This window comes from Danio rerio, chromosome 8, assembly GCF_052040795.2.
Source record: "Danio rerio strain M-AB ecotype USA chromosome 8, GRCz13ab, whole genome shotgun sequence".
Classification (NCBI taxonomy): domain Eukaryota; kingdom Metazoa; phylum Chordata; class Actinopteri; order Cypriniformes; family Danionidae; genus Danio; species Danio rerio.
The window spans coordinates 59,856,003-59,871,575 of NC_141028.1; the positions used below are offsets into that span (position 1 = coordinate 59,856,003).

Sequence of the window (15,573 nt, forward strand, 5' to 3'; positions counted from 1 at the left end):
CTTCACTCCCATGCAAGAATTTTCTCGCGGTGCATCAAGGGATTGTCACACTGTAAAAAAAAAAATCTGTAATTTTACGGTTTATTTCCGGCAGCTGGGGTAAAATAACAATCGTTAAATTACAGAAAATTACTGTAAAATAACAAAGGTTTAAATTTAAGGAAATTTCTGTAATTTAATGTCCGTTTTTTTACGGTAAATTTCTATAATTTATCAGCCGCTATTTTACGTTTTTTCGGGCACCCCATAGCTGTCGGTAATAAAGCATATAATTGCAGATTTTTTTTTTTTACAGTGCAGGGCCGGAGCAAGCTCCAGGTGGGGGGAGGGGGGATGCCTATTGCCTCTATGGACGCTGGTGTGGTGAGAAATCAGAATCTCACCGGAAGTAGTAGGTCATCCGAGTACTTCTCGCATACTGATTTTCGAATTCTATGATTTCTGTCGTACTACTCGGCTTGCATACTGTTTTTACTATATAGTATGGAAGTATGCGATTTCAGACACAGCCAATGACACTGAGAAAAAGTTGTAAATAAAGCAAAAAAGTTTAATGGAGTGTCAATATTTAATTTTGGAAAAATAGTAGTAAATTTGCTGTTACTTGTACAGTTAAAATTTATAAGCAGTTTCTTAAAATTGTTTTCATGTTTTCTTCAGTGAATATTCCTTTCTCATTCTTCTGTGTATTTCCATATCACTGAAACTACTGCATATTTTTGATAAGTGAAAAAATCTTTTTAAATGCTTAAATGAACAGTTATCTATCTGATGCAGTGTCAGAAAATGTAAAACTAAATAATTAATTCATTTTCTTTTCGGATTAGTCCCTTTATTAATCTGGGGTCGCCACATGAACTGCCAACTTATCCAGCATGTTTTACGCAGTGGATGCCCTTCCAGCTGCAACCCAACACATGGGAAACAAATACGTAAAATATGTTTGTATATTGTAACATATTTATAATTTTTTCCACCAAAATTCATACACTTTTTTGTGTTGTTGATAGTCATTATGTCCACCTAACCTATTGATGAACTACTGCAGCAGGAAATAAAATCACTTTTTTAACTTAAAGTGAATGATTATTATAGTAAAAATAAATGTATTAATTGCTCTGTTTTAAATAGTATTCAAATTGTTTTTGACTGTACATGGTTTTGTTTTAAATGTAAGTATTTGGACTGCTTTTGGGCAATCAAGTTATATTAAAATAATTTTAAAATTTCAATTTGGTAATTCTGATGTAGGCTAATATGTTCTTATTATTACCATTAATTTTCTTATCCAACTTATCTAGCGCATTTGTTTTACGCAGCGGATGCCCTTCCAGCTGCAATCCAACACTGGAAAACACCCATACACTTAAGCATTAATTTCAACGTTAAATCATTTGGATATATTATATGTTGAATATGTGTGGATTATGTTGTTCCAATCGACTTAAAATCAACATCATTTCAACGTTAGATAGACAAACCAATTAGGTCGATTATATGTTGAAAATGCGTGGATTCTATAACGTAGTTTCGATCGACTGAAAATCAACATCGATTCAACGTTGGGTAAGTAACCAATTGCGTCGATTTCACGTTAGATTTTATTGGAGTGCCCGACATCGTTTCAACATTACCCCGATGAGCAAAACGATGTTGAATCAACGTCGGTGATCAACGTGGATTCGATATCAAAAGAAACGTTGATTTTAAGTTGAATTTAAGTCATTTTGCTATCTGGGTTGCATTCACTTTCATGTACACTACGGCTAATAGTTTATTCAATTAAATGTGTCTTTGGACTGTGGGCGAAACCGGAGCACCAGTGACCCAGAGGAAGTACACGCCAACACTGGGAGAACATCACTCCACACAGAAATGCCAACTGACCCAGCCGACCTTCTTGCTGTGAGGCGATCGTGCTACCCACTGCGCCACCGTGACGCAGGTCATTTTAGGGGTAATTATGGGATTATTTCACCAAATGCTATGTGTTTTTGAAACGCTGGGTTTTCTGGTTCATTTTATTGGGTTATTTTTTAAGCTTTCTTTACCCATGTGTAGTCACTGTAAAGTGTTGTTTTTCGCGCGCTATGGACATCACACTCAGTTCAAATCGTAACGGTTGAGAGGACTAACGTTAAGGGATTGAGCAGAGACTGTAACGGTGAGTAAAACTGTTGAATAAAACTAGCCTATTATACTGATCTAGAGTGGTCAAATAAAAGTAGTCAGAAATTATGTTGGGCAAAAATTAAGTCCCTTTTGTATTCCAGTCTTTGGTTTAAATAAATAAGTAGTCTAACGTTTATTGAACACAGAGATGCCCTTCAGTCATCTAATGGGATAGTTAACACACACAAAAAATAATTATTTACACGGTCTGTCATCAATTATTGCATTTTAACACGGTCACAAATGTCTATATGTATTTGTTTGCAGACATTTTGTTGGTTTGTTGAACTTGAAGCTGACTGGCTTTAGTGGCTAACATTGGTCATAGATATTGTGGTTTATGTTTAATTTAAAATTCCAAAACATTTCTAATGTTGTAATATCAAGGCCAAAAAACAAAGAAGCATTCAAAATATTTTTCTTATTTGCCTTTTTATTTACTAATAGTTTTAGTCATAGTCATGCTAAATTTCTGGGCTTATGAAATAACAATTCACCCATAAATAATGCTATTCTGAACGTATAATAGAGGTTAAAAGGGAAAAGGGTACTTCTTAGTTCACTCGAAAGTAAACATTTACTCTCTCAAAAGGTTCCAAACATTTTTAAGTTGCTTTATTCTGTTAAATACTAACAAATCTATTTTAAAGCATTAGTGTAAACCTCTAACCATATGCTATACTCAGGGTTCATACACATTTTACTACTAAAATTACATGACTTTTTCATGACTTTTCCAAAACTTTCAGGTGAATATTCATAATCTAATGTTTCATTTAATGTCCACATACACTACATGTAAAAATCGAATTTATTACAGCATATCAAAAAATATGACAATCTGTGTATAGCCTTGTTTATTATCTCTAAATAAGTTTTAGAAAAGTATCTGTGTGACAACATTTTAGAAATGTTGGCGTGTGTTGTCGTAAGACTTAAGAATAGTACAAATTAGCTTTTTATGCATTATAAAACAATTACAATAAGGAATTCGAATAACAACATTCATCTAGGCTATTTATACAACAGAGCACAAATAATTATCAAATCAATAAAATAATAATACAAAAATGCACTTAAACCATAGAATAAACACACAAACACAATTAATGAAAGAAAGACAAATTTACACTGGGTTTAGCATCCGCAGTTAGAGTTAGCCCTGCAGTTAGAGATGGTTTCTAGACACCAATCTCAAAAATGTAGCTTGAATTACGACGAATGCGAGTGAAAGAGAGCCGAAGCTGAACTGCGAGGTGCTTTTTTTCCACCCCAAACAGAGAACATAACCCTTCAAGCATATTAACCCTTTAAACATATTTAAGGAGATGGATTTTTGTTTAACAAATTTATTTCAAGGACTTTTCCAAAATATTTTAGGTTTATTTGTTTTTCCAAAGCTTTTCCAGGCCTGGAAAATGCCTTGTCAAAATTCATGACTTTTCCAGGTTTGCCAAGATCGTATGAACATTGAATACTACAGGGAAAACAAACACTATGAAGTAAGCAATGTTTTCAGCTGTATTTAAAATATATTCTTCTGTGATCAACTGAATCTCAAACAGGTTTGGTAAAAGTAAATGATGACAGAATATTCAGTTTAGGGTAAAGTTCTCACAAAACTCCGAGTCCCATGGTTCTTGGTGATGTGCTCGTGCACGCTGAGAGGCAAAGCGCGCGCCCGTGGAAGTGAGAAGCGCGTGCTGAAACTGAACCGTCAATTACTGCTCAACCACGACAATAAACGCTGCTCAAATCACCATCTGCGGGCGACGAGCTTCAAAAATGGGTAAGAAGTGATGTTCGCTGATATTAAACTGTTACCGTCAATGCGGGATAACTTTATAAAGTCTAATACTAACATTAATATTGAACGAGCTCAGCTCGTGGCTATTTTAAAGCTTTAAACAAGATGTAAATCTCCGTGAACTGGTTTCCAGACAGACAGTAAAATCAGAGTAGACTTTAATAACGAAGTCAGAGTTGAAATGAAGCCAAATCCCACGTGTATAAGGTTAAATGTCCTAACATATTTATTTAAGATATTATTTGTGCTATAATGAATTGATGATGGCGATACATCTGAAATTACTTGGCTATTGAAATTATTTTATTGACTTGAATTAAAACGTGCATATCTTTTTACTAGTGTCTAGTATATTTTTAGAAGAATTTTTAAGAAGCAAACGTCTGTATAATATTGTTTATTATCTATTTAGTAATGTGTATTGTTGTATATATTAACTTATATGTATATATAAACTTTGCATTAGCCAGAAAGCTAGAATACGATTGATATATATATATATATATATATATATATATATATATATATATATATATATATATATATATATATATATTAGTATAATTTATGTAGAAAAATGTTGATATACATTTAATTATCGATGATATACATGTTTTATTTAACAGATTTTTTGCACATTTTACAATTAACTACAGAGAAATAGCAAGTAGCTCTGTATTAAGCGTGACATTTTGATTTAGAAAGTATTATCTTGTAGGATTTACTACACTAATATGCTTTTTTTATTTACACCTTCAAAAATACATTTTACAGTAGAGTTATAGAAACATACTAGTCATATTAATGAAAAAAAAAAACATTTATTTTATTGGTAAGGATTAGCAATACGGTCTCATTTGTTAACAAATAGTTAAACACAAGTTTAGATGTTTTAGCAGCAAATTGGTACATGTAATGAACAAAAATGAATGTAAATCCAAGTATTTTTCATTGCTAGTTCATGTTAACTAATGCAACTCACTTTATTGTGAAGTGTTACCATATTATTAATGGTAAGTGGCTTGACGTTACAGCTATTTCTGTCATTTTGAGTAATTTGAATGACAGTAATAAGAACTAGATATGAGTAACCATAACAAGTTTTGCTCTTTGAGGAAGTGGTTTAGAGAAATAGCACCACATTGCTGTTGAAGCGTAAAATCCCTCATCAGATATACAAACTGATGCGAATGAGCCTTGATCTGCTTCATGAAAGAACTTTTCAGTTTAGGAAACTTTATCAAGCATCACAGATTTAAGGATAATTACCATTCAGTGTGTTCTGATGTCACGAACAAAGCCGTAATTGCGTAATGACGCGGTCATTGTGATGTTATCACACTTTCTGGCTTTGTTTTCAGGACAAGATGGTCAGTGCAGGAAATGGTAGACTTGCAGACAAGAAAGCCGCAGTTTAATCGTAAAGTTTGAATACTGAAGCTGACATATTTCTGAGTGATGCGGACAATAGTTGACTCCCAGAAACAATGCAGAAGTGTAGCAGTGATAATATCAGTGTTTTTTTGCGCTGCGGCTCAGAAGGGGAAGTCGAATAACAGCAGCCTGTTGAACTGCCCTGGCACAGGAAGCGTCTGATCTCGAAAGCCAAGCGTTTCTGGATGTTTCAGACACTGATGCGAGAAGGGGAAGTGGAGACTTTAACCCATAATTCAGTGCTGGTGCGGTTTGTCAATAAGATGCTGTCAGGTGCCTGATGGTCACATTGTGTTGCTGCTGTTCACACCAGAACGCCTGAACACTAGATGGCTTGATATGCATGCTTGTGGCCTCATATTTGGCCACAGACATGGTTTATGATATAAATATATGGCACATTTCTGAGACAAAATTCTAATTATCATATATAGTCAGAGTAGTTTATATTTAATTCAATTCATCTTTATTTCTATAGCACTTTTACAATGTAGATGGTGTTAAAACAGCTTAACATTGAAGTTATAATAAATTTAAACTGTGTCATTCCAGGTTTCAGAGTTGAAGTTCAATTTAGTGTAGTTTAAATGGTACTGCTGAAAGTCCAAACAATGAGGAGCAAATCTAATCGATGCACAGCTTCACAAGTCCCAAACCAAGCAAGCCAGTGGCGACAGTGACTAGGAACAAACTTCACCAATTGACGAAAGTGAAGGAAAGTCTCTCCTTGAGAGAAACCAGGCTCAGTTGGCACAATCATTTCTCCTCTGGCCAAACTTCTTGTGCAGAGCTGCGGTATATAATATGTAGTAAAGACTACATTTGTAAAATATTTTAAATTCAAATATATCTTATGTTTTATTTACTAATTTCTAATAACTAATTTCTTTTGTCTTTACTACAATCGAAAATTATTTGTGCCTCTTCACTGCTAAAAATCCCATTTTTACTTAGATTTTAGTCTCGTGTCTTGTCCAAATATCTAAAAATTTTTAAATCAAGATGCATTTTCTAGACAAGCACTGAATATTGTCTTGTTTTAGGGAATAATATGTCAAAATTAAGTGAGTTTTTTTTCAATAAAACAAGCTAAATAATCTGCCAATAAGTTAAGCAAAATAATAATATGTCTAAAGGAAAAGCTTGCTTACTCTGTTTGCAGATTAATTAGCTTGTTTTAAGGAAAAACTGAGTAAACTTTGACTCATTATTTCTGAAAACAAGACAATATTTTTAGTTTGTCTAGAAAATGCTTCTTGATTTAAGGCTTTTTAGGTATTTAGATAAGCAACAAGACAAAAACTGAAGTGTTGTTCAAACTAATTTAAAATGAACTAAAACAACACAAATCTTAAAATTTGGGGACAGCTTAATTGTTTTATGTTCAATCCACCTAAATTTGTTAACATAATCGATTTGTGTTGAGACAACCTGAATGAATTCTACATTTTTACAGTGTATGATGATAACCACAGAATGTTTAGTAGTGATTTAGCAAGATACTGGTATAAATAAAGTGTTATTAAAGGCTTAACTGGGTTAATTGTGTTAACTAGGGAATTTAGGTTAATTAGACAAGTCACTAGATGACAGTGGTTAGTAGTATGTTTATGTTTTAAAAAAAAGTCTTAAAGGAGCTAAAATGATTGCCCTTAGCCATTTTTATATAATTCCAGCCAAGCAAAACGAAATAAGATTTTCTCTAGAAGAAAAAAATATATTAGGAAATAATGCAGAAAAATTTGGCTTGCTCTTTTTAACATCACTTGGGAAATAATTGGAAATAGTAAAAATAAATAAATACAGGTTGGCTAATAATTTTGACTGTAGATGTGTGTATACGATGTGTCGTTTTAGTTTGCCAGTTCTGAAATGTGTCTCTTTTTAATTCAAGAGTAACTATCACATAGCTGTGGTTTATGCATACAGACAGGAAGCAGTGTTGTAATCATGTGGTTTCATATTAGAACGTTCTTTCTCTTTCTCTCTTATGCGTACGTTTAATTCAGGAGTTTAAACGCAAAACTGCTTCTCGTAAAGGGTGTAAACATGAGATGACTTTCATATTTAATGTCAGCGGTATTCACAGATTTGAGACGGGGGATGTTTAAAGGGGCAGTTCACACAAAAAATTAACATTTTCTCATCAGTTACACTCAAGTGGTTCTAAAATCTTCTGTTAAACAAAAAAACACGTCTAGTTAGTGTCGATTATATTGTTAAAGTGAATTTCTTAAGTCATGTTAAACATTATGAATGACTTCCTTCTGTTAAGATCATAATATTGTGACATAAATTATTTTTAAAATCATTGAAAAAGAGCTTGAGTAACATATAAATATTGGATGAATAACTTTTAAGTACTAAAATGGCAAAAAAAAATTGTATAGAAATTATTTAATGCTTCATAAAAATTAACAAACTAACCAAAATATTGTACAATTATTAAAAAAATATTATAAGGATATTATATAAAATGATATTATATAAAAAACGTACAAAAGTCACTTTATATGCATAGAAAAAGTATTAAATGTGAGTAAAGTGCTTACTTTAATGTTTCAAGTTAAGTTTGCAAAAATAAAATGTCAAAATATGTGTAAAATAGTGTTCCATAGTCATTCAGCACAACAGATTTATTTATGTAAAGATCAATAAACATACCTATTATAACCTGTATGTGTCAAGATTTATTAAAGAACATGTGATTATAATAAATAACATGCTATTTAAATTGATTAAAAACTTCCATCTCACAAAAGGGTGGTTTAAAAGTAGTATAAACATAAAAAATTATTTTTAATTTCCCTTATTTGTAAATGTACATTCTTTTCTTTTGAGTTTTTCAGTAGAAAGTCATACAGGTCATGATTTGCATGAATAAATGATGAGTGCATTTCATCAAAACATTTAAGTAGTTGCTTTCTGAAGCACGTAGTAGAAAATTCTTCAAATGATCTGAAGTTTCTCTTAGTCCTTAAAGTCAATCATACTCCTAGTTTTTTATATCTGCTTCCACAAAATAATAATTATACTACCGTAAATTATTTAGGTGATCAGGTGCCATGCTTTCTAGATATCATAATAGAATTCATAATCACCAAAAAGGTTTAATAAAATAAACAATTTTTGTCACTGTACAGGTTTCAGTTTGTTTGCATAATGTTGAAACTAACTAATACGCTGGGCTTTGTTTAGTGTTGGACCCTCGAGGAGAGGTCGATGCTGCTGAAGGAGAACTTGAAGACTGTGAGAAGAAAAACCAGGAGCTAAATTCGCCAAACCAGGTAAACCTCAGCTCATTATTGACTCATTGTAAGCCTGAAAGAATTCTCGGATATCATATGACTTGGGTCTATTTCATTTGTGTGGCCAAAGCTGCGTAACAGTTCCCAAATTTCTGCTTTCTATTGTTCCACTGACTACTAAAAGCACTTAACCTATTTTTGAGGGGGTGAACCGTCCCTTTAGGGCGTCAGTACGGATGATCTGTCAAAGTTTAAGTGTAAACACGAATTTGAATTTGTGTGCGGTTCATGTAAATTTGACAAAACCGATCCTCCTAATGTGGCTGGGGTGAAAAAATTTGCTTGCAAAAATAACATCTCACTTCCCCTTTCAGTCTAATGACTGTTGCCAAATTGATTTCTGGTATTGTTGCTTTATTTCGGTTAGAGTGAATGCTGATGTCAGGAACAGTAGTCAGTCACATGATATATGACTTTGTCATCTTGCGCTCAGATGCTTCGATAGACTTTCGTTTTGCAATCTTTTTTTTGTATTTATTTAAGCAATCTGTATGCCAGCATTTTTACATGAATTGACTCAACAGCCTTCAGTTCCCTTTTTCACTCTCTTTGAGTTTTCAGTTCTTTATTTCTCTCGTATGGTCGGAATAATGAGTAAATAGTCGAGTTTTGCTTTGCTGGAATTGATCAAATGTGTCATATACAGTGCACTACCTGAGAAAAGTCTTGTCGTCTATCCAAGTTTTAGAAACAGTAAATAATAACAGGACTTCTAGTTGATCATTTGGTGTCAGAAGTGGCTCGTATGAAAGGCGAAGGCCTCTAGATGACACTTATTTGAGCACAATAGTCTATGATCATGCCTTGATTTTGAATGATTTGATTAGGACAGTAAGGTCTGACTCAGCTTAGACTAAACTCTCATCACTGAACAGAAATAATGTCCAGTATAGAATATAAAGTCCTGCTGCAGTGGAGACAGAATGAATATTGTGTCTGACTCCATCATGAGCTTGGAGGACTGCATCCATACATCTCTGACATGACTCAAATCACTGATTAATAAAGTCATCTGGAATGGCAAAGACAGCGTTCAGCAGGACTCCCAGAGTTCATCAAGACTCTTTGTGTTCATCTTCAATCCTCCATCTTACCCCAGACATGCTCAATAATGTTCATGTCTGGTGACTGGGCTGGCCAATCCTGGAGCAGCTTGACCTTCAGGATCTTTGATGTGGAGGCTGAAGTATGAGCAGGAGCGCTATCCTGCTGGAGAATTGTCCCTCTCCTGTGGTTTGTAATGTAATGGGCAGCACAGATGTCTTGACACCTCAGGCTGTTGATGTTGCAGATCTCTCGCTGATCTCTCGTTACATTGCCCATTCTGAATGTAACCCCAAACCATGATTTTTCCTTCACCAAACTTGAGTGATTTCTATGAGAATCTTGGGTCCAGAAGTCAAGTTATTACTTGTTGCTCTTACAACTGACATCCACGACAAGACTATTGTTAGGTAGTGTACAGTTAAAAACAGAATTATTAGAAATTTTAATTCTTTCCCAAGTGATGTTTAACAAAGCAAAGTGTACCACAGCAATTTCCTATTATATTTATCTTTTGGCGAAAGTCTTGTTTCTTTTAGTTTATTTTATGTTAAAAAAATGACTTGGGTCAATATTTTTAGCCCCTTTAAGATTTAGTTTTCTCTATCAGCTACAGAGCAAAACAGTTGTCCAATGACTTTCCAAATTAATCCCACTTGCCTAGTTAAAGGGGTAGTTCACCCAAAAATGAAAATGTCTTCTTAATTAACTCACCCATAGTTAATCCAAGATGTAAGTGACTTTTCTTCTTCAGTAGAACATTAAAGAAGATTTCAAGCTGAATCTGTTGTTCTTGGTGAGTCATATAATAGCAGTGAAATGGTGTTTTAGATTCAAAATAAATGCACACAAACGAGTCCAAACCAATAGCTACGGCTCCTGATGACACACTGAGGTCTTGTGAAGCCGAATGATTGGTTCATGTAAGAAATTGAACCTTATTTGTAATATTATCAGCTTTAATCCACAACCAGGTCAAATAGTGTGCGAATGTAGTCTGACTGTAGTCTGGTCACTTTTAATAACATCAATAAACTGCATCACCTGACCTCCTGTCCAAGTGAACTCTCACATGTTCATCATTAAAGCGACAGGACTATAATCGGATACGCTTCTGGATTTATTAGTTATTAAAATTGTTATGTGTAAAAATGTTCACTAAAATGAGGGTTAATAAATTTGTCTGTATCCTACTTATGGACATCCACATACAAACAATCACTGATGTGTTTTTTTTCTCACACACTTTTCCGGTAAATGAAAACAGTGTTTGTATGCTAGAGCAAACATGCATCATATTTCCAGAGCAGCATCAGAAGTTGAAAGCCGTGTGGTTTTGGTGGCGAGCACTGGTCATGCCACTATGTGTTCATCAGTGTGTACAAATGCTCATTTTGAGAGTGTTATTGACACGTCCGCTGCAGACGAACCCACGCACTTTTCCGAAATTTGAATGAGGTGGAAATTTCAGAGCTGCATCTCGCAGAAAGTCTCTCACAGCAGGGTCTGTGCTACTTTTAACCACAGTTCGAGAGGGACGGGGGCACAGTTCTCAACACACATACACCAAAAAAAAAAAAACTTCCTGTTTGAAACCTGAAGGTAGCGTTGAAGAGATGAACTCTTCCCTGTTGTGGTCTTGATATGACTGTATTCATTTCAACAAGTGATGTTTTTGTTATATATCAAGTGCCTTTTAATAGTCAGTTCCTCCAGGATTTTGCAAGCCCAGTTGTTTTTGAGATTAAACTTTTTTTTTTTTTAAGCAAAACAAACATTTTGCTATGAGTTATGTGTCATTTTAGTCATTACAAACGTATTTTAGTCATTAAAAATGCACCTACAGAAATCCTGGAGTGACTGAATAGTTGATTGAGAGCACATTTTAAACATTTTGGTGTGCATTTCAACAGTACTTTGATCCAACTTGTGGTAAAATAATGATTTTATAACAATTTTATGATAAAACAAGAAAGAAAATCTAAAAATACAGTAGCCCAGTATACTGTGTAAATATTTTGCGTTATCATTCTCATATTAAGATTTTAAGTTTTTCAAAGAACATTCCAGTTAAAGTTAAAGAAAATTCCAGTTTTAAATATAAAGAATTATTATATTATATCATAATTTTATTATATATATTTTATTATTGCCATCCACTCCTTTAGCAGCACTGCTTTTAATATTTCTCCTTCATTTTTCAAATAAGGATTAAAACGTCTTCATTAAAGCTTTATACGTCATGAAAAGTCTGTGAACTTAGATGCTTTAATGAGGGAAAAACACAATTGTGTGTGTGTGTGTGTATGTGTGTATGTATGTATGTACAGTATGTATGTATGTGTGTGTATGTGTGTGTGTGTATGTATGTATGTACAGTATGTATGTATGTATGTGTGTGTATGTGTGTGTGTGTATGTGTGTATGTATGTATTTATGTATGTATGTATATTTGTGTGTGTGTGTGTATATACTGTATATATATATACAACATACTTTGTCGAAATTCAGTGAATTACAATGCACAACCCAAAAGAAGCAATGATAATCAAAAGGATAAGATATATATATATATATATATATATATATATATATATATATATATATATATATATATATATATATATATATATATATATAAAACAAAAATGGTTGGTTTTATTTAATTTAATATTTTTTCATTTATGGTGAAAAAGTGTTGTTATGGATGTGACATCACTCCGTTATGGATGTGACAGATGTGAAATTGGCACTTGTGGGACTTTGGTAAATCAAATATAATAGTTTAAATACATTGACAGATGCATTTGAGTATTTCTAAAGTTTCTAAAATACTTGCTTACATAAAAAAACAAGAAACGGTTTCCGTATTTTTATGGCAAGGTTGACATTTGCAGGGAATTGCTCATATATATAGTATTTTGGGAGTGAAGATGTTCTCTGGGGAAGTAGGCGGAGCTAAAGATATCTTGGTGCACTTTGCTTGCTGCTACTCCCTAATTGGTGGAAGTTTTTTTTGTACAGCCTCATGGGTAATGTAGTTTTTCTGCTATTAAACTTCAATACGAACAGGAAGCCCTAAAAATCCATCAATAACCCCAGAGTTCACAACAGGACAGTTTTTATTCCTGGAATCGTACTTTTTTATTCATGTAATCTTACTCGAGAAGTCATTCTCAAAGCATTTCTCTGGATTTAAAGGATATTTTAGTCTTTATTCCAAGAACGTTTGCCAGCACACCGTTCCTCGAAGCTGGTTATCAGTGTTGTCAATATAACAGGAAGTGCTCGGGTAGATGAGAATCAGATAAGTCTGTATATGAAATTGCAGTGAAGATGACTCAATTCAGGACAGACTGGAGCTCAGCAGCAGCTCAAGAAGTGTCAGTGTTTCTCTGTTGTATTCGCAGATGAAGCGAGGGAAAGAATGAATCAGACTCTTTGAGATTGCCCCATCTTCAAGGCCTACGTCTGTGATATTATTCCCTTTACAGCAGAGAGATTTACTCTTAGGCCTCAGCGTTTACTCATTTCTGGAGACTAAAAAGGGGCCTTCTTATGTTCTATATTACTCAGAGGTTAGAATAAAGCCCTATATGTTCAATATTAGTCATTGTAGAGGCTCGTTCTGGGAAGAAGTTACCCTGTCTGAGGAACTCTATTCACTGTGAAACTACTGACTGAACATTGCTTTGGCACAGTTCAACCACTGCAGTCGTCAAATGGAAATCCAGAGCCTTCTTTATGTAATTCATATAGTCACGGGGGAATTTCTCTTCTTGAGCTGTTATGAATTGATTTTTGCCTTTTTTGGCGGACGAATATGATTTAGCCTGATGCTGTTTTCCACAAACAATTGAAAACGAGAACTGGTTAATTCAGTTTAAGTGTAATTGCATTGTTCTTTTCCTAATAATTATATTTGCAAAGCAGCGCTATGAAAGGCGCACGTTATTATATTCAAAATCGAAAGCAGAAAAAGTGTTGTGTATAGGGTTGACTATACACAACACCTTTTAATTCTGTTCCAAATTGTTTTTTAATGGAGAGAGAAGTTTTTTGTAATTGTCAGTGTTGGGCATGTTCCTTTAAGAGAACATGTTTCTTTTTTCTTTAAGATCTCTTTAAGAGTGATTAGTTATAGTAAAGTCACTTTCAGGCAAGTCATTTTACACGGCCACCATCTTTGAAACTCCACTCGGGCAGTATGTTCGGGCATTCTGTCAGTAAGGTCTAGATCCGATACGCGGCCGGCTGGAAGTGCAATATGTATATCAATATTACAGAATTTGTAATGGCACTGTATAACAATTAATATTTTTAGAGTACGGTTGGGTTTAGGGTTGGGGTGGAGCTAGGCGATTAAAAATGCAATTTATTGGGTAGTTTAATAGATAGCATAAATAATCCTCGGTACAACTACTGTTTTTACATTACTCTGATGGTTGGGTTTAGGGTTGGGGTGGGGATAGACGTTAATAAAAACAATAAATGGGAAATTTCATATATAATATAAATATTATACCCATATAATAATTATAACCCATTCTGTCTGAATGGAAAAACATAAAATTCTCCAAAACTGTTAGCCAAGCTTATGATTACATTACATATTTGGAATCAACAAAATTAAACAACAGCCATGTATTTAGTTTTGTTTCTAAACATTCGAATCAAACAAAATCGGCATATTTTTAAATAACCAAAGCTAATGTGCACTAGAAAGGAGCGAGATATTACGGCAGTGTTACACATGATCCTCCTCTGGATAATGATTATCAGATCGCGCAGCTCTTCTGAAGTAATCCACAGCTTGGTGTTGATAGTGAATCTCCTCCAGAAATGACAGCGACTCTTTGTTTAAAAGTCTGTGGGCGTTTGAGTAATTGCTGTCATGTGATGTGCGATTGACATGATGGACTGTACCTCGTGTTCATTTTATACAGATTACAAAACCAGAAAACTTTTGGGCAACACTTTATTTTTGATGCTCCACTTAAGTATTAGTAGACTGTCTGCTTAATATCTGCTGATACTGCTCCTTCAACAGACATTTAACTGATTATAAGAGACTTTGCAAGTACATGTCAACTTACACTAAACCCCAACCCCAACCTAATAGTCTACTTGTAATCTAATGAGAATTAGTTGCAATGCAACTTAAATTCAACAAGCGGACCATCAAAATAAAGTGCAACCAACTTTTGTTATCAAGTGCACTTGGTTCATTTAATAGCCCAGGTTTATGTGGATGTATTTCTTTGTATTGGTTGAGATTCCAGTGTGTTTGTTAACCACCAAACTGTGGTACAAGCACACGTCTGATTCGAGATTTCTCCCAGAGAAACGTCAGTCTATAGTGATGGCTGATTGGCAGACACACATCTGATGCTTGTATTTGCAGCAGCTCCACGTCCACAACTTCACACATTAGGTTAAAACAGTCTCGATGTTCAGTCCTTTACTTCCACTGTATCTGTTCAGCTGAGGGAATGGAACCAACCCTGTGACGTCAGACACAGCGATATTCCAAGATGGCAGTGCCTTAGGTTTAAAAGCTATAATAAAACATGTCGTTTTCTGCTATATGGTTACATAAATTGAGTTAGTTTTATATATATTTAAATTAAAGTGGAAATCAATATTCAAAATAATAAACTTGACTGAGTGCTTCATTTCCCCTTTATTTTAAACAATAGTTTTAATAACTAATTAATTTTGTCTTGGCTATGATGAATCTACATCGGCTTAAATTTAGTTGCAGAGATACTAAAAAAAGCTGTGGTCTTTAATGGGTTATAGGCGTGT

At 34.0% G+C, this 15,573-nt stretch overlaps 1 protein-coding gene across 2 annotated transcripts in view; it reads left to right on the forward strand.

Annotated features, from left to right (window-relative positions):
• Window positions 1–1,629: 1,629 nt before the first annotated feature.
• arid5a (AT-rich interaction domain 5A) overlaps window positions 1,630–15,573 on the forward strand; it is a 30,010-nt gene continuing 16,066 nt past the window's right edge. Inside the window, exons 1-3 of one of the 2 annotated variants that reach the window (XM_087262684.1) lie at window positions 1,630–1,957; window positions 2,062–2,164; window positions 8,612–8,700. Coding sequence is in view for 1 of the 2 variants with exons in the window: in NM_001327774.1 (NP_001314703.1) it covers window positions 3,958–3,961; window positions 8,612–8,700 (93 nt within the window). In the remaining variant the exon portion in view is untranslated. Of the gene's footprint in view, window positions 1,958–2,061; window positions 2,165–3,874; window positions 3,962–8,611; window positions 8,701–15,573 lie in introns of those variants that run through there. The other variant, NM_001327774.1, reaches the window with a different exon arrangement.